This window comes from Oryctolagus cuniculus, chromosome 3 (genome assembly GCF_964237555.1).
Source record: "Oryctolagus cuniculus chromosome 3, mOryCun1.1, whole genome shotgun sequence".
NCBI classification, from domain to species: Eukaryota; Metazoa; Chordata; class Mammalia; order Lagomorpha; family Leporidae; genus Oryctolagus; species Oryctolagus cuniculus.
This window is the reverse complement of record NC_091434.1, coordinates 93,333,676-93,348,656: the sequence shown is the minus strand read 5'-3', so window position 1 is coordinate 93,348,656 and position 14,981 is coordinate 93,333,676. Positions and strand designations below refer to the sequence as shown.

Here is a 14,981-nt window from a genome sequence, read left to right as displayed (position 1 = left end):
TTTGTTGAGTGGCAATTTGACTGGAACTATCCCGGGAAGCTGCCACCAGGGCAGTGTGGCCCAGAAAAAAAGGCTCTGTGTTGTCCTTGTTATCATCTTGTTACCTTGTCTTTGGCAGCATGAATCCCCTGTGCCACTTCAGGGAGATGTTTTTCACCTCTCCAGTGAGAGAAGGTTTTGATTTTTTTTTTCCTTCTGTCTTAACTTGGCAGAAAACCAGATCTGCTGAAATAACCGTAGTGACACTTGTAAACTTGTTTCTGTGAGGTATAGTGCCAGGGCGCTTCAAGGTTACACCCTCTTCACTGTGGGCGGTCAAAGCAGAAGCTCTCTTGCAGGAAAATCCCAGAACCCCTCTCCTGCTCCTCACATGAAAGCCACAGGGACCCCCTCTGCCACTTCATAGAGAGGAAGACACCAGAAACTTGCTTAGGTCACAAAGCAGCGAGTGGCAGGGTCCTGGAGGGGAACCGTTGGCCTGACTTTGTCCACTATGCCCTGAGGGGACAGGGGTGGTTTCAGGTACAGACCAATCAGAGCGGGGAGGAAGCGGTGTGGGGAGGAGGGGGAAGAGGGAAGGGAGGGAGGAAGAAGCTCATTTTATGTGTATCTGAAATGAAAATGAAAGTCACATACAAATTAGAACTTTCTTTTCGAAACACAGGTCCCATTGTTCTGTCTAACAGAAGTAATGCTTCTGTCTTCATTGTGCCCGTTAGCCAGGCGGTGGTTCTGAATTTCTTCATTATCACTCAGGCAGGCTGCCTTCCTAGAAGGTTTCTCTGTAGCTGTCTGCGATCTTGACAGCGCCTGTGTATCCAGACAGTGGGGGTTCTGGCAGAAAGGAAAGAATTCTAGCCTGGCTTCCTGCAGGAAGAAAGCTTACAAGATTCATTCTTGTGTGTTGCCTTTGTTCATTGGCAGTACACGAAGTGGTTGGCATCACCTTGGTAACTCCATTAGAAGCTGGTTGCTGCTTTGTGGACGTCTGGCTCAATGCAGACTTCTCCTGGGAGTAGGCTTGGCTTTGACTGGAACTGGCACCAGCCGCCTTGCTTGGGGCACAGAGCCAGTGGTGGGGGGAGGGGATATCCGGGGCCAGCTCTGGCTTTGCGTTTAGATCCCCAGCCACAGCATCATCCCAGTGTGAAGAGGGGGCAGCGGTGAGGAGCTTGAGTGAGATCTGCAGGCCTTAGGTCTCCTTGCGAGGTTACCTTTGCAGATTGGTGGCCCTGGGAGAGGGTATAGCAGTGATGAGAAAGAGCTGATGGCCACAGGCAGATGTGGGCTGTTTTACCCCAAGGAGCATAGTGAGGATTTTTCCCTGCCGTGGGAATTTGCAGGCTTTCTCTAGGTAAATGGAAAGGTAGGTGATGGGATAAAGAGCAGTAAAGCCGTGCAGAGAGAAAGAGCAGTTCCAGGACTGGATGTGGGGCTGAGCATGGGCAGCAGTAAGCCAGGTTTCTGACATGTGGGAGGGATACAGTGCATATCTCCCACCCCTGCAATGTGTGGTTGTCTGGCAGTTCTGGACCCCTACCTCTCACCTCCCTGGGGAAGGCATGAGTTGTCATCGTCATCTGCAGAAATTTTACCTGCCCTGTGCCTTAACCTGCAAGGCACTTGATGAGATCTGGACCTTCAGGAGCCAGTGCTGCTCCTTTGTGTCGGTAAAAAACTGTAACCCTCTTGGTAGATGAGGCCCTGTGGGTCAGACTTAGCAAGTAACCGGCACTTTATTTTTTTTTAAAGATTTATTTATTTATGGGATCAGTGCTGTGGCATAGCAGGTTAAGCTGTTGCCTGCAGTGCCAGCATCCCATATGGGCACCAGTTCAAGTCCCAGTTGCTCTACTTCCAATCCAGTTCTCTGCTATGGCCTGGGAGAGCAGTAGAAGATGGCCTAAGTCCTTGGGCCCCTGCACCTGCGTGGGAGACCCAGAAGAAGTTCCTGGCTCCTGGCTTCGGGTCAGTGCAACTCTGGCTCTTGCAGCCAACTGGGGAGTGAACCAGCGGATGGAAGCCCTCTCTCTCTCTCTGCCTCTCCAATTTATTTATTTATTTGAAAGGCAGAGGTACAGAGAGGCAGAGAGAGAGGTCTTCCATCCACTAGTTCACTCCCCAAATGGCTGCAATGGCCAGGGCTGTGCTGATCTGAAGCCAGGAGCCAGGAACTTCTTCTGGGTTTCCCATGCAGGTGCAGGGGCCCAAGGACTTGGGCCATCTTCTACTAGTGATTCCTCCCACCCTACCCTCCCTTCCATCCACTCTCCCACCCCTCCTCCTCCCTCCCTCTCCCATCCAGGTCCCATTCTCCACTAAGGCCCTTTTCTGATTAACTTTATACACAGAAGACCAACTCTATACTAAAGAGTCCAATAATTTGCATGAAAAAACAGCAACAACAAAAAACTGTCCCTCAACAAGAGGGAGACAAGGGCTGTTCAAAGTCATTGCATCTTAATGTTAATTTAACTGCCTTTTTTTTTTTAGAAACTTAATTAACTTTAAAGAAGCACCCAAGAATGATACTTTTTTTTAAAAGATTAATTGTTTATTTGAAAGTCAGAGTTACACAGAGAGAGAAGGAGAGGCAGAGAGAAAGAGGTCTTCTATTTGCTGGTTGACTCCCGAGTTGGCCACAATGGCTGGAGCTGTGCTGATCTGAAGCCAGGACCAGCCGAGTCTTGAACTGGTGCCCATATGGGATGCCGGGACTGCAGGTGGTGACTTAACCTGCTATGCCACAGTGCCGGCCCCAGAATGATATATCTTTTGCAAGCACTTCGACATAATTACAGTACAACTCTTTGGAGGACAGAGGTTCTGCATGGGACATTAGTACACAGTGACTCCTGTTGTTAATTTAACAATTAACACTCTTATGTATGACATCAATGATCACCCGAGGCTCAGAATCATCCCCCTTCACTGCCACCTCTGGCTGAGAGAGGTAAAGTTCTCCCCCTGCCCTCAGAAACCTTTTAAGGAACACGAACTTCATACATTCCATAAATACAACTTTAGGAACATGGTGATTCTTCTCACTGTACCTGCCCTCCCACCCACACTCCCACCCTTCTTCCTCCCCCCTCTTCTATTCCTATTCTTATTTTTTACAAAGATATCTGTTTCAATTAACTTTATACACATGATTAACTCTGTGTTAAGTAAATAATTCAACAAATAGTATGAAGGAAAAAAAAACAGTCAAAATAAGGGGTCTTCAAAGTCATTGCTTCTCAGGGTGTAAATTTCACTTCTATAGATTGCCTTTTAGGTGCTCTATTAGTTATCACAGGTAAGGGAGAACATATGGTATTTGTCCTTTTTGGACTGCCTTCTTTCACTAAGTATGATGTTTTCCAGTTTCATCCATTTTGTTGCAAACTACCAGATTTAATTTTTTAAACTGCTGTTTATTATTCCATGGTGTACATGTCCTGTAATCTCTTTATTCAGTCTTTAATTGACGGGCATTTGGGTTGATTCTGTATCTTCACTGTTGTAAATTTAGCTGCAATAAACATGGGGGTACAAATAAGTCTTTCATATGCTGATTTCATTTCCCTTGGGTAAATTCCTAAGAGTGGAATGGCTGGGTCATATGGTAGGTTTATATTCAGATTTCTGAGGTATCTCCTTACTGTCTTCCATAGTGGCTTTAGGGAGGTAGGCTATTGGCAGCCCAGCTCCTGCCATTTGTCGGCTGAGAACTGCTGGGGTTAGTACCTGGAAGGTCAGGCCTGCTACAGGTGGCTGAAGGCTTCCACCCAGAAGAGCTCTCTGGCAGAGACTGCAGGAGGCAGCAGCGAGTGGTCAGACCATTACGCATGGACACGGTGAGGGCTGAGAGGGACACCCGGGCCCATACAGCCTCTGCTGCAGGTGCGCAGAGGATGTTTTCATAGCAGTTTCTGGGGGCTCCAAAGCTGGAGTAGCCTACCCAGTAGACCTGTGTGTGCCTGCGTCAGATGCAGCCCCTCCCCTTTCCTGAACAGGCTTCATGAGCGAACACGGAGATTTCCTTTATTTTGAAAGAATGCACTGGATGACTGTGAAACAGGTGAATTTTACTGGGATGCCTGGACATTAAATGGCCTCACACTCTGTGGAACTGAGCCTGGGTTTGCAGATCTGAGGGTCTGGAGGAGCCCCAGGTGTGAGCTGGCACATGGTGTCGTGAGGGCAATGGGGTGTCAGGTTCTGAGGTGCTGTCTTGCCAGTCAGTGTCACGTTATTATCACTTCCTTTAAGCCATCACTGCTCCGCAAGTTTGGACGAGTACAGTGCTGGTACTTGTTGGTCACAAACCTTTTGCTACAGAATAACCCTGACCACATCTTTAGCATCTTCTTAGACCACCAGGCACTGCAGTAAGTCCTTTCACATAATCATACCTGGTCCTCGCAGGAAGCTCCAAATGTGAGTAGTATTGGTTCCACTTTACATATGAGGAAACTGAGTCTCAGGGAGATGGGCTTCCATAGCTCCTGTGAGATGCTGCTCTCATTTTGGGCCATTTTGTAAATGTTGACATAACAGCACGAAGGTGTGTTGCAGTACTTGGAGTATCTCTACATCTATAATACATGTTGAAATAAATTTTAAGACATATTAAGTGTCAAAAAAATCTCTTTTGAGATAAAAGCCAACACTGCAATGAGATGCCACTTGATACCTGCTGAGATGGTTGTAATGAAGATAGACAGTAACAGGTGTTGGCCAGGCCATGGGGAAGATGGAACCCTTGTACACTGCTGGTGGGAATGTAAAAGGTATGTCTACTTGGAAAATAACTGGGCAGTTTCTCAAAAAGTTAAACATCATGCTATTCTATGAATCAGCAGTTCCACTCCTAGATATATACCAGGGGAAATGAAGACACTGTTCATGTGAAAATTGTATATAAATGTTCATGGCAGCTTTGGTAATAGCCAACAGGTAAAAACAATCATATCTGTTCAGCGGAGTATTATTCAGTCAGAAAAATCAATGAAGTACTGATTCACGCTACAACATGGGTGGACCTTGCCAACCTTATGAGTACTGGAAACCATTTACAGAAGGCCACATACAGGATAGTTCCATTTATGAAACATAGAACAGGCGTATCTGTAAAGGCAGAAAGTAGCCTAGTGGTTGCCAGACAGTGGGAGCTTGTGGGATTGCGGAGTGACTGCTAAGGGGAGTGGGTCTTCTTTTCTGACGCGATGAAATGTTCTGGAATCACAGAGTGGTGTTGTTTTCATAGCCTTGTGAATATACTGAAAATCACTTAGTGGTACAGTCTTATTAAGGGATATATTTTGTGGCATATAAATTTTTTTATTTAAAGATTTGTTTATTGGGGTTGGCGCTGTGGTGTAGCGGGTTAAAGCCCTGGCCTGAAGCACCGGCATCCCATATGGGCACCGGTTCTAGTCCCGGCGGCTCCACTTTTGATCCGGCTCTCTGCTATGGCCTGGGAAAGCAGTAGAAGATGGCCCAAGTCCTTGGGCCCCTGCACCCACGTGGGAGACCTGGAAGAAGCTCCTGGCTCCTGGCTTCGGATCGGCACAGCTCTGACTGTTGCGGCCATCCGGGGGGGTGAACCAGCAGATGGAAGACCTCTCTCTCTATCTCTACCTCTCTCTGTACTCTTTCAAATAAATAAAATAAATCTTTAAAAAACAAACAAACAAAAAGATTTATTTATTTATTTATTTGAAAGATGGAGCTATAGAGAGGCAGAGGCAGGTTCACTCCCCAAATGTCTGAAACAGCCGGAGCTGAGCTGATCCGAAGCTAGAAGCCAGGAACTTCTTCTGGGTCTCCCACGTGGGCCATCTTCTACTGCTTTCCCAAGCCATAGCAGAGAACTGGATCATAAGTGGAGCAGCCAGGACTTGAACCAGAGTCCCTGTGGGATGCCAGTACTGCAGGCGGTGGCTTTACCTGCTATGCCACTGAACCAGCCTCTCAATATATTTTCATAAACAAAACTTCTGGTGGGATATTTGTGTCAATTAAAAATGAGTATTAACACTAACGCAAGACTTCTGCTTTTTAGTGAATGTTTTAGAAGTATTCTTTCAGGTTGTTAAGGAAACTCTGCATGGTCTGTGAATGTATCACCAATGTAATGCTTTCCTGATGTCCTAACCTTGGGTATCTTTAGAATCCTTAAATCAGAATGAATCCAGACAACTGTTAGGAAGGGAGCGTGTGCATCCTTTCTTTCTCTCACATGAAGGAGGTTTGAGTGGTGAACACTTAGCTCCCAAGCTGAAACAAAGCTGCAACGTGGGTGGGTCTCCTGCCTTGTCTTTCTTATGCTGGAGGCTATCACCAGGCCCAGTGCTTCAGAGAGGCAGATTTTAAATCAATATGACACAGCTTTCTAACAATGAGAGCTGAGTTGTGAGCCGGGGTGCCGGCTCTGGGCTCATGAAGATGGGTGCTGTGCGTTAAGCAGTGGTTGAATTGGCTGACTCTCAAGTGCATATTCACTCTAAGAAGCTGTGATTACCATTCTCCTGCCATACTGTACAGCTCTCAAAGCAGCAGCTTGTTCATTGGACTAATTTGTTATGTATTTGGAAATAACTTAGAATTGATCGGGAGGAAAGCAGAGAAGAAAAAAGGATGAGAGGTTATGCTTACTGTTTCCTTGGTACTTGGAGAGGTTGAATGGGTTCTGAGCAGCATGCTGGAGTGCCAGGTAGGGAGCCAGGCGGTCTGGATTCCAGGCACACATCTGCTGCCTCCCCAGCTGACTAAGTCACCTGTCCTGTCCTGACTTCACTTTGTAAAACATGACGTTGGGTAGAGGTACCCTGAAAGGACCTTTTGGCTCTGAAAAATTCTAGAATTTTTCTTAATAACTTGAACTTTTCACAGCAAGCCTTACATCTGTCTTTCCTTAGCCCTGAGCAGGCTTTGCCTGTTTTAAGTCCTTCTGTTGAAAAGAATGTTTGCCATCTGTATCCCACCATGTATCTTGCCAAATCTGCCCTTCTTCCTAGATCCTAAGCCCTTCTTCAGTGTCTTCATGTCAGCCCCATATTCATGGTTAACACTTTCTTGACTGATACAGGCTATAGTAGGGGGTCCCTGTCTTTTACTGACTCATTACTTACTTTACTTTAACCTTACATATCTCAGCATTTCATAAGCTGTTATATATGTCTCCCTCTTTTCCAGTAAATCACAAGCTTCCTGGGAAGACAGTACCGTGTAAAGGAAGAACACTTGAAATCAGGGCCTTAAAGTTATTTTTCCCAAAGTAATAGAGTTGAATGTGTGACTCAGCCTTAGTTTTCCTATTTGTGAAATGGGGGGAGAATAATGCCCACTGCATAAAGTTACTGAGAGAGTTCAGTGAGATGATGTCTAAAAGGTTTGCGTCATAGTGGTAGGTGATGGTGTTGGTGGACAGTGTGAGACAGTGGTTAGCTTAGGCTGAAAGAGCTTGTGGTCGCCTGTACTTAAAAGAGTGAAGTCATGTAACCACCTGAGACAGAGCTAATGATTGTTCTTAGTGATCAGTTCCTCTACTAAAACCTCCTGAGTCTGATGATACTCCCACAGAAGGAGTTCAAATCTCTCTGTGGAAATTCAAGCCTTCCCCCCAACCCCTGTTTCTTTTTTAGTAAAAACAGAAGAAATATTCAAATCACTGGCAAATTGGTCACAGCTCTTGACTGGTCTTAGAGATTGATGTAGATTATTTCTTGAGTGTCTCTTTTTAATTAAATTCACTTTTCTTAACATACTCCTGGTGCTCATCTTTTAAATGTTTGTGAGTCTTTTGCCTTCCTTTGTCTCCACGGTAATATTCCTTCCAGGTGGGGAACAGTTGTTGGGTAGCAGGTCAAATGTATTAATAGGCAGGCCATATGGTTCATAGACATTTTGCTCTCAACAACTTGATAGGAATTCTGGTGTTATTATTTCTGCTTTTTAAAAAAATTTAACTATAAAAATATAAGGACCATCTGTTGTTATTTTTTGTATGTGATCCTGGTAAGTTATTAACGTTAGTCACACAGCTCCTGTGCAATTAGCAGTGTTCTGTGTAGAGGCTTTATGACAAAGCTAGTATACTTCATTTTCAGTGTTTCATCCAGGTTCCCTTTATAAATTGCAGCAGATTTGCCTGCATGTAGTTAGGTCTTAGGATTTATACATAGCTTCTGTTATAACTGGTTAAATACATTCATTGTAGTTGTCCATTTGGTTCATTGAGAATAGGTCACTTGCCAATTGCTATGGAGCAAACCAAATAGGGCACTGTGATAGAGAGTGATGCCAGGGTGGAGCTGGGGCTACTTTAGTTAAGATGATGGAAGCCCTCAGAGGAGGAGAAATTTGAGTCGAGATACGAAGGATGGTAACGAAGAGCTGAAGTGAGAGAATCCCCAGGGGAAGGAAGGATTAAGAACCAAGTTTCTGAGTAGGAGAAAAGTCTGGTGAGGAGTAAGTCCAGTGAGTCCTGCTGTAGTGAGAGAGATGAGAACATAGGGCGCTGAGGGGAAAGAGGGCTGAGTCTAAGTATAATTGGAGCCATTGCAAGGTTTTAAGGGAGGAGGTATTTTCTTCTGATTTCCACTTTTAGGAACCTCAGTCTGGCTGCTAAGTGGACATTGGATAATTGGGAGCAAGAATGGAGAACAGTGAGGAGGCTGTAGCCGTTGTGCAGAAGAGATTGATGGAGAAATGATAGACTAAGGTAGTGTGGTGTAGATGGTGGAAGTGATAGATTTGGGGGCATGTTTTGGATGTAGAGTGTATGGGACATTCTGAATAAATCTTGAGTGATTAGTCTGAGCACTGGGTGAATGGAAGCAGTTCCTTCTCGAGTTTGGTGAGGGCTTAATGGCTCTCTTTTTGTCAGCCAATTTTGAGATGGCCCATGAACACCCAAGAGGAAATGTCTTGTAGGTTGGTAAATCTGAAGGACTGATGAGAGATCAAGGCTGAAGTATTCATGTGAATTACCTAAAGGTCAGGAGTGTCAGCAGAGAGGAGGTATAGGTCTGGCCCTCAATACCTGGTCATTCAGACACCTTAGAGAGGCACCAGCAAAGGACACTGCTAGAGTCAGCCAGAGAACTTGGAGAGAATTCATGTGCAGAATGCAGAAAGGAAAAGTGTCTCCAGAAGGAGTCAACAGTGACCTCGTTGTTCAGTTCCACGTGTTTGTTGCTAGCGCCCATGTTAAAATGTAATTGAAAAGTCTTTTCCATAGCTATAAACTCAGGATCACAATAGCACGCTGGCCCAATGCCTGCCTGCAGAACTACTCAGCCATGGTGGGACAGTGAACAGAGAGGTTCCTATCTCCTTGGGGACTGTGGGGGAGGGGGACATCTTTAAGTCTCAGTCAGGACTTGTGAGATTTTCATTCCATTACTGAAGTAGCAAAGAGTAATTTGTATTGATTTTTTTTTTAAAGATTTTATTTATTCATTTGAGAGGTAGAGTTACAGACAGTGAGAGGGAGAGACAGAGAAAAAGGTCTTCCATCTACTGGTTCATTCCCCACATGGCCACAACAACCGGAGCTGAGCTTAGCTGAGCTGATCTGAAGCCAGAAGCCAGGAGCCTCCTCCTGGTCTCCTATGTGGGTTCAAGGGCCCAGGGACTTGGGCCATCCTCCACTGCTCTCCCAGGCCACAGCAGAGAGCTGGACTGGAAGAGGAACAGCTGGGACTAGAACCAGCACCCATACCTGCAGCTGGCACCGCAGGCCTTGGCTTTAACCTGCTGTACCACAGTGCCAGCCCAGTGTTGATGTTTTTTCAAATGGCAGTTGTGTATTCAGCTGGTACAGCTGTGTTACAGGTCAGTTCTCTGAAAATGCTCAGTAACTAAATCCCAATCAGTCTTTTCCAAGATGTTAAGTTTCATCAAAAACAAAAGCCTATAACTAATTCAGTGCATGAAAGGACACATAAAAATGTTTACTTTTTTTTTTTTTAAAGGATCTATGTTTTTATCTAAAAGGCAGAGTGGCAGAGAGAGAGGGATAGATACAGAGAAAGAGACAAAGAGATCTTCCATCCACTGGTTCACTCCCCAAATGCCTGCAAGAACCAAGGCTGGGCCAGGCCAAAGCTAGGCACCAGGGACTCCATCCAGGCCTTCCACATGGGTGACAGGAATTCAAATTCTTGGGCCATCACCTGCTACCTCCCAGGTGCATTAGCAGGAGGCTGGATTGGAGGCTAAGTATCTGTGACTTACATTGGCACTTGATATGGGATTAGGGCATCCCAAGTGGTGGAGTAACTCCCTGTACCACAATGCCTACCCTGTTTACATTTTGAACTACTTGATATGTTTATCCTGACAAGACAAGTATTATAACAAATCAGTTTGTAAATTTCATATTTTCTCAATATCAATTTATTCATAATGACTTGAAGACATCTCTGGGAGTTGACTTTTAGTTAAGGGAAATTATTGTTATTTGTCACTTGATAAATTATATTATTTAAACAAACATGAATTTCTTGCTCTCCAACTTTCTTTTAAAAATGGAAGTATAATCTATACCAGTGGACATTCTAAACTGAAGAACGGGGTGGGCATTTGTCCTAGCAGTAAGAAGCCACTTGGTATACCTGCATCCAGAGTGCCTGTTTGAATCTCGTTCCCCTCCTGATTCCAGCTTCCTGATGATGTGTACCCTGGGAGGCAGCTGTGATGGGTCAAGTAATTTAGTTCCTGACACCCATGTGCGAGACCTGGATTGAGTTCTTGGCACCTGGCTTTGATCCTTCCCAGTCCTAGCTCTTATGGGCATTTAGGGAGTGAATCAGCAGATTGGAACACTCTGTCTCTCTCTGCCTCTCAACACAAAACGTAAAAACAAAAAACCATTAAAAAAATCGAAAAGCAAAGTTAGAGAATCTAATTATTTGTATCATATACTACAACTTAGTAGGTCATTTTTATTATTTCATTAAGAGCATTTTCTCTGCAGTTCAAAAATAAAATCATGTTGTAAACAAGATGGTTTATTTATTTTGGTGATTCTCATTAAGTCTGGAGAAATAGAAATGAATTAAGCAAAACTGCATTTTCTTTCCAGAAGGTTTAATGGATGATACACAAACTCTAAAAAAGTTTGTTCTTACCTTTTACCGTACTGACATGGAATTGAATTTGACCAATGGATAAAGCTAATAAGGGCCGGTGCCGCGGCTCAATAGGCTAATCCTCCGCCTTGCGGCGCCGGCACACCGGGTTCTAGTCCCGGTCGGGGTGCCGGATTCTGTCCCAGTTGCCCCTCTTCCAGGCCAGCTCTCTGCTGTGGCCAGGGAGTGCAGTGGAGGATGGCCCAAGTGCTTGGGCCCTGCACCCCATGGGAGACCAGGATAAGTACCTGGCTTCTGCCATCGGATCAGCGCAGTGCGCCGGCTGCAGCGCGCGGGCTGCGGTGGCCATTGGAGGGTGAACCAACGGCAAAGGAAGACCTTTCTCTCTGTCTCTCTCTCTCACTGTCCACTCTGCCTGTCAAAAAGAAAAAAAGAAAAAAAAAGCTAATAAGAATGTAGAGGCTGAGAGTTGGCAATAGATTGTGATGAGGAATATTCCTTTCATTCTTCAACCAAATACTTGGTTCACTAAGGGAGATTTGCTGGGAACAAAACGTCAGGAAATGACCCCTTAATTTTCCATAATTTTAGCAGAATGACTCTGGTTTTGTCGCTTTGCATAAGAACAGAATGTCGTGACACATGAAAATTCTCCATTTTTCTGAGACCACCTGGAAAGTAGCTCATTTACCTGGCTGGCTCAGTCACATTTTCAAAGACCAGAGCTCAAGATGAGGCCTAAAGCACAGGATGTCACCTCCAGTGTACCCATGGTGATAAGTGGCCGGATGATAAGCCAACTGGACAGTGTACTTGTGTGAAGGTTGCAGGATGTAACAAGCCCTGCCATGGAGCCCTCAGAGCAGTTATCTTTTGGAAGAGTCAGACTGTCCTTGGGTGCTTCCTGGTGCCCAGAGCCAGCCATAGGAGGTGCAGGGTGGGAGTGAAGGAGTCTGTCTCTTTCGTGTTTTTCTTCTGCCCTACCCTCTGCCACGTGGTCAGAATGAAGATGAAGGGCCTCCGAGATGGGACTGGGGGAAGGGGCAGGAGAGGGCTGCCCCTACTTGGGCTGTGTTGGTGGAGAATAGAGGCGTGAGGATGGATCCCCCGGCCCCCTCCTCCCAGGAGGGGGCTGATTTCTGTCTGCCACACCACTCCTCTGTTCACACTGTGCCTGCTGTGGCACTGCGCAATAGCTCCTTGTGGAACACTGAAGGACTGGGCACCAGGGCTCATGCAGTGGGCTGGTAGGGCATCTTCCCTTCCTCTCCACCGGTTATTTCCGTGAGTTCTACAGGTGCAGCATCAAACCAAATCCCAAGACCTGGAAAAAACTCTTGATTTCTTGTGTAGATGGCCCTGTTTGTCTTGAAAGCCTCAACCTAGTTAAGGCACCTCTTAGGGCCAGTGCCGAGGCTCAATAGGCTAATCCTCCACCTGCGGCGCCGGCACCCCAGGTTCTAGTCCTGGTCGGGGCGCTGGATTCTGTCCCAGTTGCCCCTCTTCTAGGCCAGCTCTGTGCTGTGGCCCGGGAGTGCAGTGGAGGATGGCCCAAGTCCTTGGGCCCTGCACCCACATGGGAGACCAGGAGAAGCACCTGGCTCCTGGCTTCGGATCAGCGCAATGTGCCGGCTGTAGCACGCCGGCCGCGGCGGCCATTGGAGGGTGAACCAATGGCAAAAGGAAGACCTTTCTCTCTGTCTCTCTCTCTCTCTCTCTCTCTCTCTCTCACTTCCCACTCTGCCTGTTAAAAAAAAAAAAAGGCACCTCTTAGGCATTCTTTGGGACATTTCAACTACTGAGATCTGATTGTGTCATCTTCCCACTGAAGAAAATCCAAACACATTACCTTGGCTAACAGAGCCTTGTATGAACTGGCCCTGATTTCCCGGCCTGCCTCATCTTGCACCACCCCCTGATCCCTTGAAGACCGCAGACCCTTTGGGATCTGTTTGGCCCTCTGCCTGCAATGTTCTTCCACAACTCTGCATGAGCCTTGATCGTTGACATCTTTTAAAGATTTACTTCTTCAGCAAGGTCTTCCTTGCTCTGCGTGCCATCCTTCTATCCAGTCACTTTATACCTTATGATTTTGCATTTTTTTTTAGATTTTGTTTATTCATTTGAGAGGTAGAGTTACAGACAGTGAGAGGGAGAGACAGAGAGAAAGGTCTTCCTTCCATTGGTTCACTCCCCAAATGGCCACAATGGCTGGAGCTGCGCTGATCCGAAGCCAGGAACCAGGTGTCTCCTCCCGGTCTCCCATGTGGGTGCCAGGGCCCAAGCACTTGGGCCATCTTCTACTGCCTTCCCAGGCCACAGCAGAGAGCTGGATTGGAAGAGGAACAGCTGGGACCAGAACCGGCGCCCATGGGATGCTGGTGCCGCAGGCGGAAGATTAACCTACTGGGCCATGGTGCCGGCCCCTATTTTGCACTTTCACGTGTGTTTGCTTTATTGCTTATCTGCTGTCTGCTCCACTTAGTTTGGTCGTGCTCAAGGAGTATTTTCTGATTTGCTCAGCACATAGTCCATGCCTGGCTTGGTGTAAGCTCCCAATAAATATTTATTTGAATGGCTGAAGGAAGCCAGAGCCTACCTTTCATCTAAAAGTGTTTCAAAGTAGCTCTCAGACTGTCTACATCTGATGACAGATGCATAATGCATGTGTGATTCATGCTGTAAAAATCCCCTAGTCTTGGTAAGGGACAGACTTAAAGAAGGCAGCTGATGATTCAGTACCTGTGGTCTAACTACTAACATTGGTGCTTTTGATACCTAAACTTCTAATGTATTTCCCCCACCCTTTTCTTTCTTTTGTCTGTCTTTTTCAGCAAGGGAAGCCATATGTCTTTGACAGGGTGCTGCCGCCCAACACAACCCAAGAGCAGGTTTACAATGCGTGTGCGAAGCAGATTGTCAAAGGTAAGTGCTATTGCTTTATTTCCTCCTGGGCCTTTCAGAGTAATTGAAAACATTAAGTGATATTTGCAGCCTAGGAACCAGTGTGCCTTGACTGTAAGCAGAGGCCCGCTAATTGGAAACACTGAATTATAGCCTTGGCTCTGGCCTTGATTTGCTATGATGTCAGGCAAGTTATTTAGTCTCTTTTTAGCTCCTTTCCAAGGAGAGTTCTTTATTTCTTTTGCCACCTTTTGTGGCAGAGTTATTCTGTCACCTAAAAGCTTAAATGGAAAGTAAGCCATGGTCACACTATTTCTGTAGCAGTTTAAAAATACTGTTGAGCATAAAATCTCTTTTCTTTAAGGAAGAAAATATGTATCCTAATGCTCCCATTGTACATGTTTGGTGGGTTGAATAAATGCACCTGTCTCCTGTTTCGCTAATACCTCTCAGAAAGAAGCCTTAATGTGGAAAATTCTGGCCATCGAGTCATAAAATCACATTACCCTTTTCATTACAGTGCTGTTCCTCTTCCTTGGTGCTCCTAAATTATGTTTTCATGTAACCCACTTTCTACTAACCCATCCGGACTCTGTCATTTGTTCCTGTAAACAGGTAGCCTCAAGCCTATATTTGTATCTTAGAGATTGGTCCTTGTCTCTGTCACTGGCCTTGGCCCTGGAGGATTCATGTCAGAATAACAGCAGGGAGATGAAGCAATTTACTCGTTGCTCTGCCTTGCCCTTTCCAATCGGGGGCAGGTTGGAGCTTGCATTGGCGAGGCTGCCATCTGCACAGAGCTGGGGCATCTCCTGCTACCCTGCTTCTCATCTTCAAATCCTTGCCTTCACATTGGAGTGCCACGGCAACTGTGCTTTCACAGGTCTTGATGCTTGCCACCTGTATAGGTATCTCTATATTTTAAAAAGCAAAAAGTAAAAACAAAACCAAAAATATAACTTGTCATTTTAGATCTGCGTGTTTTTAGAA

At 45.8% G+C, this 14,981-nt stretch overlaps 1 protein-coding gene across 1 annotated transcript in view; it reads left to right on the top strand.

Moving 5' to 3' along the window:
* Positions 1-14,981, top strand: part of KIF5C (kinesin family member 5C) — a 183,463-nt gene that overhangs the window by 47,485 nt on the left and 120,997 nt on the right. Inside the window, exon 2 of the mRNA XM_017342839.3 lies at positions 13,922-14,012. Coding sequence (XP_017198328.1) covers positions 13,922-14,012 — 91 coding nt within the window. The remainder of the gene's footprint in view (positions 1-13,921; positions 14,013-14,981) is intronic.